We start from the raw sequence: 13,902 nt of genomic DNA, 5'->3' as shown, positions 1-13,902 counted from the left end.
CATATTCATTTCCAGAATTTAAAAGTCTTCATTTTTTCTCCTTTTACTATAAATACACTCCCAAGAAAAGCATTTTCCTAGGATACATTGAAAGTGGAGAAGGCAATGGCAACCCACTCCAGTACTCTTGCCTGGAAAATCCCAAGGATGGAGGAGCCTGGTGGGCTACAGTCCATGGGTTGGAGAAGAGTTGGACACGACTGAGTGACTTCACTTTCACTTTTCACTTTCATGCATTAGAGAAGGAACTGGCAACCCACTCCAGTGTTCTCGCCTGGAGAATCCCAGGGACAGAGGAGCCTGGTGGGCTGCCATCTATGGGGTTGCAAGAGTCAGACACAACTGAAGCGACTTAGCAGCAGCAGCAGCAGCAAAATACATTGAAAAGCACATGAAACTTTGTTTTAGCTTTTACGGGATGGTCACAGCAATTCTGATAAATTTCCTGACTTTTATGATGCACTGACTACTGGAAAGCTTAGTAATTTCCGAATGCAAAAGAAAATCATACATAAACACAGACAAACAGGTATGGATGGCAGGGACCAGGTCCTCATGTCAGCAGACAGACATGCGAGGCACTGAGAAGATGGTACATAGGCCTGAGGAAGGTGGCAGGAAGCCGAGATTGAAGGTGATGGATTGGAAACCTTGAGCATAAACTCTAAGGCGCCAAACAGAACTCAGTAAGTTAAAAAATTACTAACAGTTGACCCTCAACTTGCCTTAATGTAGTTTATAAATTCCGAATGGAGCACGTCTGCTCCATGGGAAAACTGGTCTCGTTCTTCTGAGTTGTCACTGCCACTCACAAATGAAGGCGCTGGTTGAAATTCCTGATGAAATTCCCCTATGAGGAAAATAAAAAGAGAGATACAAAGCATGATTTAATAAACAGATGAATAAAAAACATAGATGACTCTAAAATACACCATCTAGCTTCCCAATCTTCTCCGCAATCTCGTCTGGAGGTATATGATGACCCAAGTTTTATCTTCCCTATAGGATGTGAGGACCAGGTGAAAAAAAGAAAGAAGGGGAATAAAAGTAAAAGAAATAGAAAACCCCAAATCTAATGGTCAAGGCCTCTTGATCTGAAGCAGTGGGATGGGTTGGGGTGGGAGGAAGGTCCAAGAGGGAGGGGATACATGCACACGTATAGCTAATTCACTTCCTTGTGCAGCAGAACTAACACAGCACTGTAAAACAATTATCCTCCAAATAATAAAATTTTTAAAAGTCACGGCCCCTTTATGGCTTAGTTTCTTATGAAAGAAATGAAATCTCCTGTAATTTTAAGGAAGAGAGAAGAGAAAAATATAAAAGTGGGCTTTCTGTGCTCCCCACAACATGTGACAAGTAAGTATTTCAAATTCAAAATTCAGTGAATAGTTACTGAGCAACTACTAAATGGCAGGTATAATGCTAAACATTCTAGGAATTTTAAAAACTAGTGAACATGGTAAGAAAGTGTGGGAAAGGACAAAAATAAGGACCCAAAATCATAACACAAAAAGTGACTATGATGAGGGTGATATGGAGGGGAAAGCGCTGTCTGTCAGAGCTCATCCAACCAGACTGTGCCCTAGATGCTGCAGGACAGGACGAAGGAGCAAAGGTGCATCTCTTCTAGCTGCTCTGGATGCTGCAAAGAACCAAGTAGGACCACGTCACCTTCAAGGATTTCTGCCTGCCTGCTAAGTTGCTTCAGTCGTTCTTGACTCTTTGCGACCCCATGGAGTCCTAGCCCACCAAGCTGCTCTGTCCATGGGATTCTCCAGGCAAGAATACTGGAGTGGGTCGCCATGCCTTCCTCCAGGAGATCTTTCCCACCGAGACTGAACCCATGTTTTATGTCTCTTGCATTGGCAGGTGAGTTCTTTACCACTAGTGCCACCTGGGAAGACCTCAAAGACTTGTAGCCAGCAAAAAACGGCCACTTCTAGAACAGAGAGAACAGTTAGAACTGGACATGGAACAACAGATTGGTTCCAAACTGGGAAAGGAGTACGTCAAGGCTGTATACTGTCACCCTGCTTATTTAACTTATATACAGAGTACATCATGAGAAACGCTGGGCTGGATGAAGCACAAGCTGGAATCAAGATTGCTGGGAGAAACATTAATAACCTCAGATGTGCAGATGACACCACCCTTATGGCAGAAAGTGAAGAGGAACTAAAAGCCTCTTGATGAAAGTGAAAGAGGAGAGTGAAAAAGGTGGTTTAAAACTCAACATTCAGAAAACTAAGATCATGGCATCTGGTCCCATTGCTTCATGGCAAATAGATGGGGAAACAATGGAGACAGTGACAGACTTTCTTTCCTTGGGCTCCAAAATCACTGCAGATGGTGACTGCAGCCATGAAATTAAAAGACGCTTGCTCCTTGGAAGAAAAGCTATGACTAACCTAGACAGCATATTAAAAAGCAGAGACGTTACTTTGCCAACAAGTGTCCATCTAGTCAAAGTTATGTTTTTTCCAGTAGTCATGTATGGACGTGAGAGTTGGACCATAAAAAAAGCTGAGTGCCAAAGAATTGATGCTTTTTAACTGTGGTGTTGGAGAAGACTCTTGAGAGTCCCTTGGACTGCAAGGAGATCCAACCAGTCCATCCTAAAGGAGATCACTCCTGAATATTCATTGGAAGGACTGATGCTGAAGCTGAAGCTCCAATCCTCTGGCCACCTGATGCGAAGAACCGACTCATTGGAAAAGATCCTGATGCTGGGAAAGATTGAAGGCAGGAGGAGAAGGGGACGACAGAGGATGGGATGGTTGGATAGCATCACTGACTTGATGGACATGGGTTTGAGTAAACTCCAGGAGATGGCGAAGGACAGGGAAGCCTGGCGTGCTGCAGTCCATGGGGTTGCAAAGAGTTGGACACAACTGAGTGACTGAACTGAACTGAACTTCCTCAGCTATAGAACACAGTGCTTAGAGTATCCATCTCAGAGTTTTAAATTTTTAAATGCGATCACCTTCACAGATTATCCACTGCCTGGTGCAGATGAAATGCTCAATAAACAGTAACTACTGTATTACTGTTGCCATATTTCTACACATTTTAAACATAGCATTTGGAACTTAAAAACAAGCACTTTCACCAGACTTCCCTGGTGGTCAGTGGCTGAGACTCCACGTCCCCAGTGCAGCAGTCCAGGGTTCGATCCCTGGTAGGGGAAATGGATCCTGATGCCACAACTAAGAGTTTATATGCCACAACGAAATCCTACATGCCACAACAAAGATGGGAGATCCCCAGGGTCGCAACTAAGACAAGTATAGCCAAATAAATGAACAAACATTGAAAACAAAACAAGCACTTTCTTCCCATCCTTCATTCTCAGACCTTGAACTGGGCTAATGCGATGGCAGGAGTCCTCCTTGATTTGTTCTTCTTCCATGATGTTTGACATTGGCACATTGAGGCTAACAGTGTCTTCATCAGAAGGCTGAAAAGAAAACGAGGCACTGTCTCATTCAAGGGAGAAGTGTTATCAAGGCAGATTAAGAGAATGTTTTGTGATCAAAAAAAAAAAAAAAGTACTGTGATTCTCACAAACATAGTACTGAGTAAAAGAGACCAAAGGATAATGCCACTAATATATAAATTCAAAGACGGGCAAAATTAATCTATGGTGTTTGAAGTCTGGATAGTGGCTGCTCCTGGGTTGGGGGGTGGGTGCATGAGGGGGTCTTCCTGGGTGGCTGGTACAGCTCTCTTTCTCTAACTAGGAACTGTTGGTCTGAGTGTGCTCACTTGTTCAAAATTCATCAAGCTAACACACACATACTTCTATGTACGTACGTTTTGATCTGAAATTTTTCTCAGGTTCCTAATGATATTTTCTAATCTAAGAGTCAGGACACTGAGAAGGACTGGATAACACCTGATCGAACAAAGAAATAACTGGAAATCCACTACCAAGCTAGCCCTAAGTCTAATCGATTGCTATCATAGTAATGGTGCGCTGAGATCTGACAACAGTACTGATTTACCAAAAGTACATTAAGGTTTCATGGGGCCAAATACAGAGAGTAGGCAGTCAGCCCCCGAAACATCTCATTTATTTACAGTGCATCTTTACACACAACATCAAGCTTCAGTTTATTTCCCTGTTTAGGCAGAGGAAGCTGTTTTAAATATATAAGAAGCTGCTTTAAATATAGTACTTAAAAGGAACATGGGTTCTGTGCAATTTTCAGAATAATGCTTCTATTTAGTAATCAGACTTAGTTCTCCCTTGGGGTCTTGTTTCCCACACTAACTGATGAAGCTTATTCAGATAATCTATGATTCTGTCACATGTGAAATATGAAGCCTCATGTATTTTCCTATGTCTCCACTTTAGCTTCACTATTTCGAGAAAAGCTTTCCCAATCACAGGGATCAGGAACCCCACAGAGCAGGTTTCAGGTGACTGTGGCTTGCTCCTAAACTCCCGAGGCTGTGACTTGTACCATACAGTGTTCGTCTTACTTTTGGACACATGCACAGACTGTCCAGAAACTGGCAGAAAACAAACGTGCATTTCATTCATTACCCAGCTCTTTACTGGGTCTCACATTTGTTTTCTGTTTGCTTATCTGAGTGATAAATGCTAAATCAATCTGAGTGACAAATGTGAAATCAATCAGACAATGGCAACAGCCAAAGAGGGGGATGAGGCATGAATTCTGAACCCCACAAGGAGATATTAAGTAGGGAACAAGATTGACCACAGATGATAACATATTTGCCAAATAAACTGAAAATAGAAAGTTACATAGAATAATTCAGAACCTTTATCCATGTAAAACACACCTTTCTTGGAGGTGTTCTCAGGTAATGAGACTAAAATGTGCAATAAATAGGAAGACAAAAAGACAAAGGGAAAATGTGCACACTTTATTCTATTGAATATAATCCTTTCTGCAGTCCTTCCTTCTACCCTCCTCCCATCTTTAAAAACTTAGCAAAATTCCAAGATATGCATCTAGTTAAAAAGGAGAAAATAAACCCTTGGCCTCCTTTTAGAATATTAGCATCCTACTTATACTAAGTGGGAACAAAAGGATAATGAAGTTCTTTGTTTAATGTTTTATTAATGAACTTAATTATCCTTAGAAGACAGATAAAGGATAAAGCAGAGTCTGTTTTAATTTAATAGAAAATAAGCTCGGGTGAGTAATTTCTGAAACAATGGACTATTTCAGGGGACTTATGAGTTTTAATACAGCTAAGGGAGCTGAATTAAATAAAACTTATAAAGCAATGTGCTGAATATTTTTTCCCCCAGGGAATCACAGTAAACTACTCATGTAGGTTCATGAGGGTAATTTCATTTTATTGATATTGGCTTTCTTTTTCTGCCTATAAACTCTTCTCCCTTTTGAAATATTCTATATTAGAAAAATATTAAGGTATACTAATTTTTAAAATACTGCCTTATGAAATACTTTGTGGGAAATGAATTTAAATATCTTAGCTACATATTAAATCTCAAATGCCTAAAGAGAACAGGGAAAAGGCAATTTTCCTGGATTTATATATACAAAGAGTAAAAATTCAGATTTCTTAAGAGTAATTGAGCTACTAATCACATCTTAAAAGAGTATTATCAGTCGCTAAGTCGTGTTTGACTCTTTTGCGACCTCATGGACTGTAGCCCACCAGGCTCCTCTGTCCATGGAATTCTCCAGGCAAGAATACTAGAGTGGGTTGCCATTTCCTTCCCCAGGGGATCTTCCCAACCCAGGAATCAAACCCGAATCTCCTGCGTTGGCAGGCAATTCTTTATCACTGAGCCACCAGAGAAGCCCTTAAAAGAGTATTGCAATGTTTCAGAATTCAATAACCACAAAAACTCAGTGTGTGAGTGTATATGTATGTGTGGCTCAGTCCACCTCAGTAAGTTCCCTCAAAAAGGGAAGGCATCATGGGATGTGTGTATGTGTGTGTGTGTGTGTGTGTGTGTGTGTGTGTGAAGGCATCGTGATACCTCCACCCCTACCCCAGCTGTCCCTCTTAGCTCTGCTGGTCAAGAAACCGCACGTGATGATTTATTAGTGAAAGAGTTTGGGAACCTAACAAATTATATGTAACAAATGTTCTAAATAAGTTATTTATAACCACTTTACAAAGCTCTAGTGTGGGAGGCCTCTTAGCTCACAAATCAGCAAGCTTTTATCTGGTATTATCTGAAAAGAACACAATCTAAGAATTTCCGAAAAACAAATACTGCTGTAAAAATTATGGCTACTTAAAAATGCATTTCCTGTGGGTAGAATGCAATGTACATCTGATTGCTTAACATTTATGCAGGCGTATTAACAGCCTTTTCCTAAGTTACTCTGTCATTTAAAAACAAACACTGATATTTATAAAAATACTTCCTGGGTACTTGCACACCACTTAGTCATTTTATAATATTTATTAAGCATGCGAGAATATTCTAGACAATGTGAGGCGGGGTGGGAGGAGGGGAAGGAGACAGGGACTCTATTCTTGAGACATTTACAAAATACTAAAGATGCAGAAAAAGCTAAAAACAGTTAATATTTATAGAACACTTAGAAAATTTCAACTAACTTTCACAAACATTATCACATGTTCTCAGGCAATTCCCTTTATCCAAGAGTCCAGTGAATGCAGGCAGATACACCTAAAGGCACAGAAGGAAAAGAATCTGATCCCGAACTTTACCTCTGTGGCAGATAATCGTTTGTCTCCGTTATCACTCCCAACGCCCGAATCAGAATCCTTCTTGCTGGGTTATATGCCATCGATATTGAATTCATTTAGAAAAGAATCAAAATGACAAAGTTCAGAACAACATACATCAACTTATATCAAAATAATGACTTTGCTATATAAATTTTTATTATTATCCAAAAGCAACAAATCAGTTGAATATTATAAGGATATTAAGACAAGGCCCAACTTGGGCTTCCCTCATAGCTCAGTTGGTGAAGAATCTGCCTGCAATGCAGGAGAGCCGGGTTCGATGCCTGGGTTGGGAAGATCCCCTGGAGAAGGAAATGGCAACCCACTCCAGTATTCTTGCCTGGAAAATCTCATGGACAGAGGAGCCTGGCGGGCTACAGTCCATGGGGTTGCAAGAGTCGGACACGACTTAGTGTCTAAACCACCACCACCAAGACAAGGCCCTAATGAAAATCAGATTCTTGAACGGTCTGTTGGACTATTTTTTAATTTAATTAATTAGTTAATTTATTTTTGGCCTCACCACTGACACATGAGATCTTAGTTCCCTGACTGGGGATTGAACCAGCAACTCCTGCATTGGAAGAGCAGAGTCTTACCACTGGACCACAAGGGAAGCCCCAGTACTGTCTAAATATAATGTAAAGTGAATTCCTTGTGTCTGGATTTACATTCTACCTGAGTGGCCTGTTTTTTTAATCAGGTAACAATTTTCTTATTTTATTAATTCTAGAGTATTTAAAAGCAAAATCTGTCAGTTGCTCTTACCTTTCATGTTATGAAATATCCTAACTTTCAATAATTTTGCAAACTTTTATCCAGTGACTAAATAAATTTGATAGTATGTTTAAAACAATAAAATAATGAATACTTCTTTTAAGCATTATATAATGGTCCCATTAAGGTAGGCTGAGATCTTAAGTCACTGTATTTACTTTTTAGTAAAAAGTTAAGGAATTATTTCTGCAATGAGTACATCTTAAAAACAACCTGCATGTCTACAAGTGTGTTGAGTGTGAGAATTCTGTTCTCTGAAAATTCAAGGCCCAATTTATGCCACAAAATGGTCAAGGACACACGAAATGATTCTAAAGTTTCCATTCTAAATAGAAAATGGCAAAAACTATGCGCAGTGCATTTTTAAAAGACAATTAAAAAAATAAAGCCTGCACTGTTTCTTAACAATGTTCCAGAAGCACTGTAAAAATTAACTTAGAAAACCATGTCTCAGTTTGATACATTTGTTTGAACTAATAAGTAAAATATATTACACATTTATATTATAGATCTTATTTATAAGACTATACATAAACAGGTGTGTATATACATGTACGCACACACATAGGCAGCACTCAAGAAGGACTGATTATTAATTAGGAGAGGGTAGATGAGATTGAAAGATGACAAAATATTATCAACATTATCAATTTTCCCTTTCTTATTCCAAAAGTGGCTGAGACTCTGATGTATAAAACTGTACTGGTTGAGTGAAACAAAAGGATTTTGGGGGTTATTTACTGGGAGTGTGTTGGGCTAAACAAATTATAAATGGGGCTTCCAGTCGACGGTGGTCATACTCACCCGTCTTCCACGTGCTGGTGTAAATGTGGCCTTTCCATGGTGTGGAGATAAAGGGAGTCTGTTGTCTTAATCTGGCATGCTTGGATGCTCAGATACTTGAATATGTGCACTTTGCCCTTGGTGCAAATCTAAGGGGAAAATAATAATAAGTAGCTCCTTTTTTAAAGACAAAACAAAATGCAAACATCAGACATCTCATTCCATATGTCTTAGTTTTTGCATTTTCACTTTAAGTAATATGTCAACAACAATCACTAAACTTGACGTCTCCAAAACAGGTAAGATTTAAAGGCAATCATCTCCTCCAAATTCTACCTGAATAGGAGACTGTGCTCAAGAAATTTCTAGTTTCTTTGCACTAAACTGCAAAATTTTAACAGAAATATATTTATGTACAAATAGTGTAAAAAGTATGTATGCCATATGACTGACCTAGAAATGTTCCAATTCTGAAAGCACATACATTTAATTTTGTTCTCACATAGTTTAATATTTGAGCTTGAATCTTGTCTCTAAATAACTGACAATAATATTTTAAAATGGTCAAACTCCATTTTTCAGCTAACTTTATCTATTACTCCTTTCATAAACCATACACTCCAGAAAAAGTTTCAAACGCATGCACAAATGATCAATGCAACTGAGTTAAGTGAAATAATCAAATATCATAATTCTGGAGTTGCAGTGACCAGAACAGCGAGGCAAATGCTGGTAAACAACCTGATGTCACAGAAGATGACATATTGTAGTCAGATGTACCTGAGGTTTCAGTTTTTAAAAAACTGTGACTGTTTATGATCATGTCTCATACATTAATTCTGCAGAATATTAAAAAAAAAAAAAACGGTTCTGCTGAGAGTTGCTTAGGTGCTATTGATAGTATACCCCCCACCCCCAGCAGCAGCAACTTTGCTGAGAGACCCCTCACCTGTGCTGGAGGAGACTGCAGAGGGTTATTCTCAAGCAGTAATACTTGCAGCTGTTTCATCTCTCTAAAACAAATGGGAATCACGAGCACTTTATTGCAGGAAAAGTCAAACTTTACCAAGGGAAGATCTACTAGTTCTAAAAGAACAAGAAAAAAAAAAGAAAAAAAAAACTCAGAAAGCAACAAGATTAAGTGGCTAAACATTCAAAACTTTTCTGCTTATCAGGAGATATATCATTTAGCATAATTAAAATCAAGTTGTGCATGAGGAATATACATTATGTTTATATTGCATTGACCAAAAAGTCCGTTTGGGTTTAAGCAAAACTAAAAGACATGATTTTCATTTTCATCAAGAACTTTATTGAACAACATACTCAGTAACCAAACAAACTTTTTGGCCAGCTCAATATAACATTTTACTAAAGAAGAGAGGAAAGCTTTCACTGGGGGCCCAAAAGTTTTAATCTATTGTTAGTTCTGATAAGAGCTGCAAATGCTATACATGTACAACAATAAAAAGGCTTTTTTCCCAGCAAAACAATCACATAAGCCACACCACACCAAGATATGCTTATGTTTTAACTTCCAACTGTTTTCAAACAGCTTGCTAGCTTATGAATAACATGCTAATTACAACATATCCTTATGTATTCTGTGTATGTGGGTTGGCAGAATCTCAGAACGAGTTACTAGAAATATGTTCATGATTGTTTAACACCACTTTAAAAAATAAATGCTATCAAATTTGGAATTTTGCAACAGACCCTGTAATTCTGATTTGATCAGGCTTTATTCTACTACTTTAAAAGAAGTCTTCTGTAGCTCCACAAACAAGACACAACATTATATTTAGCATAAAATCCCCACCCAGCGGCATAGCAAACACTCAGTAATTTCAAGCATTCCAACCGACATTGGCAGCTGCAAGAAACGAACTCCAATGTATTCCATAGAGCAAAGAGGCTGAGCAATGCCAGACATGTAGGGTGACACGGGGCAAATCACTAAGATCTCTGTACGAGAGGCGACAGAGGGTTCATTTCAGAACGGGCCTCACCACGTTTGTTATGAAATCTGGTAAGGGGTGATATGCGGTGCTTTCAGATACTCAAGCAGATGAAGGCCAGGGACTATAGGAAGAAGAGGAACCAAAGGCAGAGACCTTGAGAAAGTATTCCTAATAACACTATCCCTCCACTCCCCCTGTACTGCCTGAGGGTTTTCACATTACTCAGCTAGACTACTTCATGTTCCACCAACAAAGGCTCAGTTAGCAACCAATCCCTTTTCTGAGGTCAACGTACTCTGGGTGTGGTCAACTTACTCTGGGACATTCCCTCTTTCATACCTTAGTGAATTGCTCTGTATTAAGCCCCTTATACAGAGTGAAGTAAACCAGAAAGATAAAGAACATTACAGCATACTAACACATATATATGGAATTTAGAAAGATGGTAACGATAACCCTATATGCAAAACAGAAAAAGAGACACAGAAATACAGAACAGACTTTTGAACTCTGTGGGAGAATGTGAGGGTGGGATGTTTCAAAAGAACAGCATGTATACTATCTATGGTGAAACAGGTCACCAGCCCAGGTGGGATGCATGAGACAAGTACTCGGGCCTGGTGCACTGGGAAGACCCAGAGGAGTCGGGTGGAGAGGGAGGTGGGAGGGGGGATCGGGATGGGGAATAAGTGTAAATCTATGGCTGATTCATATCAATGTATGAAAAAACCCACTGAAATGTTGTAAAGTAATTAGCCTCCAACTAATAAAAATATTAAAAAAATTTAAAAAAATAAATAAATAAAGAAAAGAGTCATGAGACTGAAATGCAAGGACAGTGGAACAAGATCGTTACTCAGCAGCTCCCAAACTCAGGTCCATGATAGGCAGGCAGTTGTGTAAGAGAAACCCAGGATGTGTATGTTTTTTTATTGGAATACAGTTGATTTACAATGCTTGTATTAGTTTCAGGGGTACAGCAAAGTGATTCGGTTATACACACATATGTATGTATGTGTAAGACCCTGATGCTGGGAAAGACTGGAGGCAAAAGCAGAAGGGGGCAGCAGAAGCTGAGACTCGTTAGATAGCACTGACACAACGGACATGAACTTGAGCAAACTCTGGGAGATGGTGGAGGGCAGGGGAGCCTGACGTGCTGCAGTCCATGGGGTCGCCAAGAGTCAGACACGACTTAGTGACTGAACAACTACTATGTGTATGTATTTTTTCAGACTCTTTTCCTTATAGTTTATTACAAGATATTGAATATAGTTCCTGGTGCTATATAGCAGGGCATACACACACAGGTATAATAGTGTGTATCTGCTAGTCCCAAACTCCTAATTAATCCCTCCCCCTGTCCCCTCTGGTAACCCTAAGTTTCTTTTTTATGTCTGTGAGTTTATTTCTGTTCTGTAAATAAATTCATTTGTATCTTCTTTTAGATTCCACATATAAGTGATATCATAAGATATTTGTATTTCCCTGTCTGACTTCACTAATCTCTAGGTTCAACCATGGTGCTGCAAATGACATTATTTCATTCTTATTCACGGCTGAGTAATATTCCATTGTATAAATGCACCACATCTTCTCTACCCATTCCTCTGTTGATGGACAGTTAGACTGCTTCCATGTCTTGGCTATAGTAAATAGTGCCTCTGTGCACACCCACTCCAGTGCTCTTGCCTGGAGAATCCCGGGGATGGGGGAGCCTGGGGGGCTGCCGTCTATGGGGTCGCACAGAGTCGGACACGACTGAAGTGACTTAGCAGCAGCAGCTGCTATACACATTAGGGTGCATACATCTTTTCTAATCAGAATTTTTGAATTCTAATTCAAGCTGGATGTGTATTTTTTTAATTGCCCCCAAGGAATTCTCTGCTCAGACCCATCTCTCCAACCAATAGCAGGATAAGTGATTTTCCTCAGGCCTCACTTGTCCCGGTTGCCTTGATGAAGTGCTTGGACAGCAGTGGGAGGTAGACAGGAGGTGAGCCCTGGGACAGCATGGAATCAAGAAACTTAAAGGAAGAGCTCTTTCCACCTCACAGTTTGTTTCTAAAAACAGAGCTGACAATTAGGGGGACTATGTATAAATAGAATATCTCTTTGCTGTAACTTCCAGTAGTATGAATCCATCTCTCCAATGGTTGACTCGACTCTCGCCAAGTTAGCCTGGCAAATCAGGATAGCTTAACCAGACTCTGCTCTTCAACAAATTGCCACTTAAAATGAAGACTTTAAAGCAAGACTAGAGAGCTCATCTCATAGTATTATGAGATACTATGAAGACATACTATGAAGACATAGCAGAAGGGGAAAGAAGGTGACTTAAAAGAAAAGATGGTTTTTATAATGACTATTCCTTTTAGTGCCCGTTGGGGACACAATTACCATCTTAGTTTAGGAACGCTAGAACCAGATAGTTTCACAACAAGAAAAGGGAAGAGAAAATAGTAACTCTGCTCAGAAAAGGTCAAAAGAATAGGAAAGGTGGGGGGTGGGGGGTAACAAAGAACAACAATGAATCCCACTTCTCTCTCTCCATTGCAAAAAGGAGCAATGAATGACTGCCTTAATACTCTGTTCTGGTCCCAGAAAGTACGAAGAAAGAGTCTCCCGGCTGCATGAGGAAAAACACCATAAAACGGATCTGGGCAATAAGGCCACAAACCTTTCCCCTCCTTCTCAGATTGAAAGTATATGAGGAAGGATACTAAAGAGGAAAAGTAAATGAGTAAATACTAAAAGTCTTTAAATTCACTGCCTCAGAGCATTATCAATGCTCTTTTGTTAACGGAGTTCTCTGGAGTGAAGCAAAAAGAAACTTGATATTCAGGAAATTATTTTTTTTAAAAAGATTTTCCAGTAAACTAAAGTTTTAGCTCTTAGTGTTTATTAAAATATGGAATCTGAGAAAACAGAATTATGGAAAGCATAGGAATTTGTAACCGATCTTTTTAGAAGGAATGCTTTTAAGTTAAGAGCGCAAGGAACAGTTTCAGAAACAAATCTCTTGATTTTACAGATGCACTTTCTTCCCTCATGTTTCTATTACAGAAAACTGTTAAATGATTAAATTTAAAAAAAAATAAGAGTTCAATAATTTGTAATGATTTCTCAATAATTAACATAACAGCTTAAGTTTAAATGAAAGTTTTCCTTAATGCTATGAAAGGTTATATGCTTACAGATTTGCTGTCTATATAATAAAGAGTTTTTCCTTCGTACTTGGTCAAACCAAGAAAACAATTTCATCCACTGAAAAGCAGAACTGCATAATGACAAAATGAAAAATCAGTTTTTATGCCAAGTCATGTCAAGTAATAAAGTGATAAATCTTTATGCTAAGTTTCTAATTTTCTTTCTTTAAAATACTAGTCAGGATGAGAAAGGTGAAGATGGAAGATACACTTCAAGCAGATGACATTTTATAAAGATCTCTCCCTTTCGTGAGCTCCATTTTCTTGCTTTGAATAACGAAGCATTTCAAGCCAAAGATCATGAAGCAGGAACAGAATAATAAAAATCAGGCAGTTCTAAAATAGCTGTGTGAGGGTCAGATTAACCAAATGCTGACTGTTTCCAAATATACACTTTAGCTTTGAGGTATATTTGCAAATGTAAATTTGAAATTGGGCATGCCTCGTGTGCTCAAATG

At 39.0% G+C, this 13,902-nt stretch overlaps 1 protein-coding gene across 2 annotated transcripts in view; it reads right to left on the bottom strand.

The window, feature by feature from the left end:
• Positions 1-13,902, bottom strand: part of LRCH1 (leucine rich repeats and calponin homology domain containing 1) — a 213,037-nt gene that overhangs the window by 56,360 nt on the left and 142,775 nt on the right. For both annotated transcript variants that reach the window (XM_043892447.1, XM_043892448.1), the window contains exons 5-9: positions 9,224-9,360; positions 8,296-8,423; positions 6,694-6,757; positions 3,358-3,460; positions 726-850 (exon numbers count right to left, since the gene is read on the bottom strand). In XM_043892447.1, coding sequence (XP_043748382.1) covers positions 726-850; positions 3,358-3,460; positions 6,694-6,757; positions 8,296-8,423; positions 9,224-9,360 — 557 coding nt within the window. The remainder of the gene's footprint in view (positions 1-725; positions 851-3,357; positions 3,461-6,693; positions 6,758-8,295; positions 8,424-9,223; positions 9,361-13,902) is intronic.

The sequence above is a fragment of the Cervus elaphus genome, chromosome 30 (assembly GCF_910594005.1).
Source record: "Cervus elaphus chromosome 30, mCerEla1.1, whole genome shotgun sequence".
In the NCBI taxonomy this organism is placed as follows: Eukaryota; Metazoa; Chordata; class Mammalia; order Artiodactyla; family Cervidae; genus Cervus; species Cervus elaphus.
The sequence above is the reverse complement of the archived record's forward strand: the minus strand, read 5'-3'. Positions and strand labels throughout refer to the sequence as shown.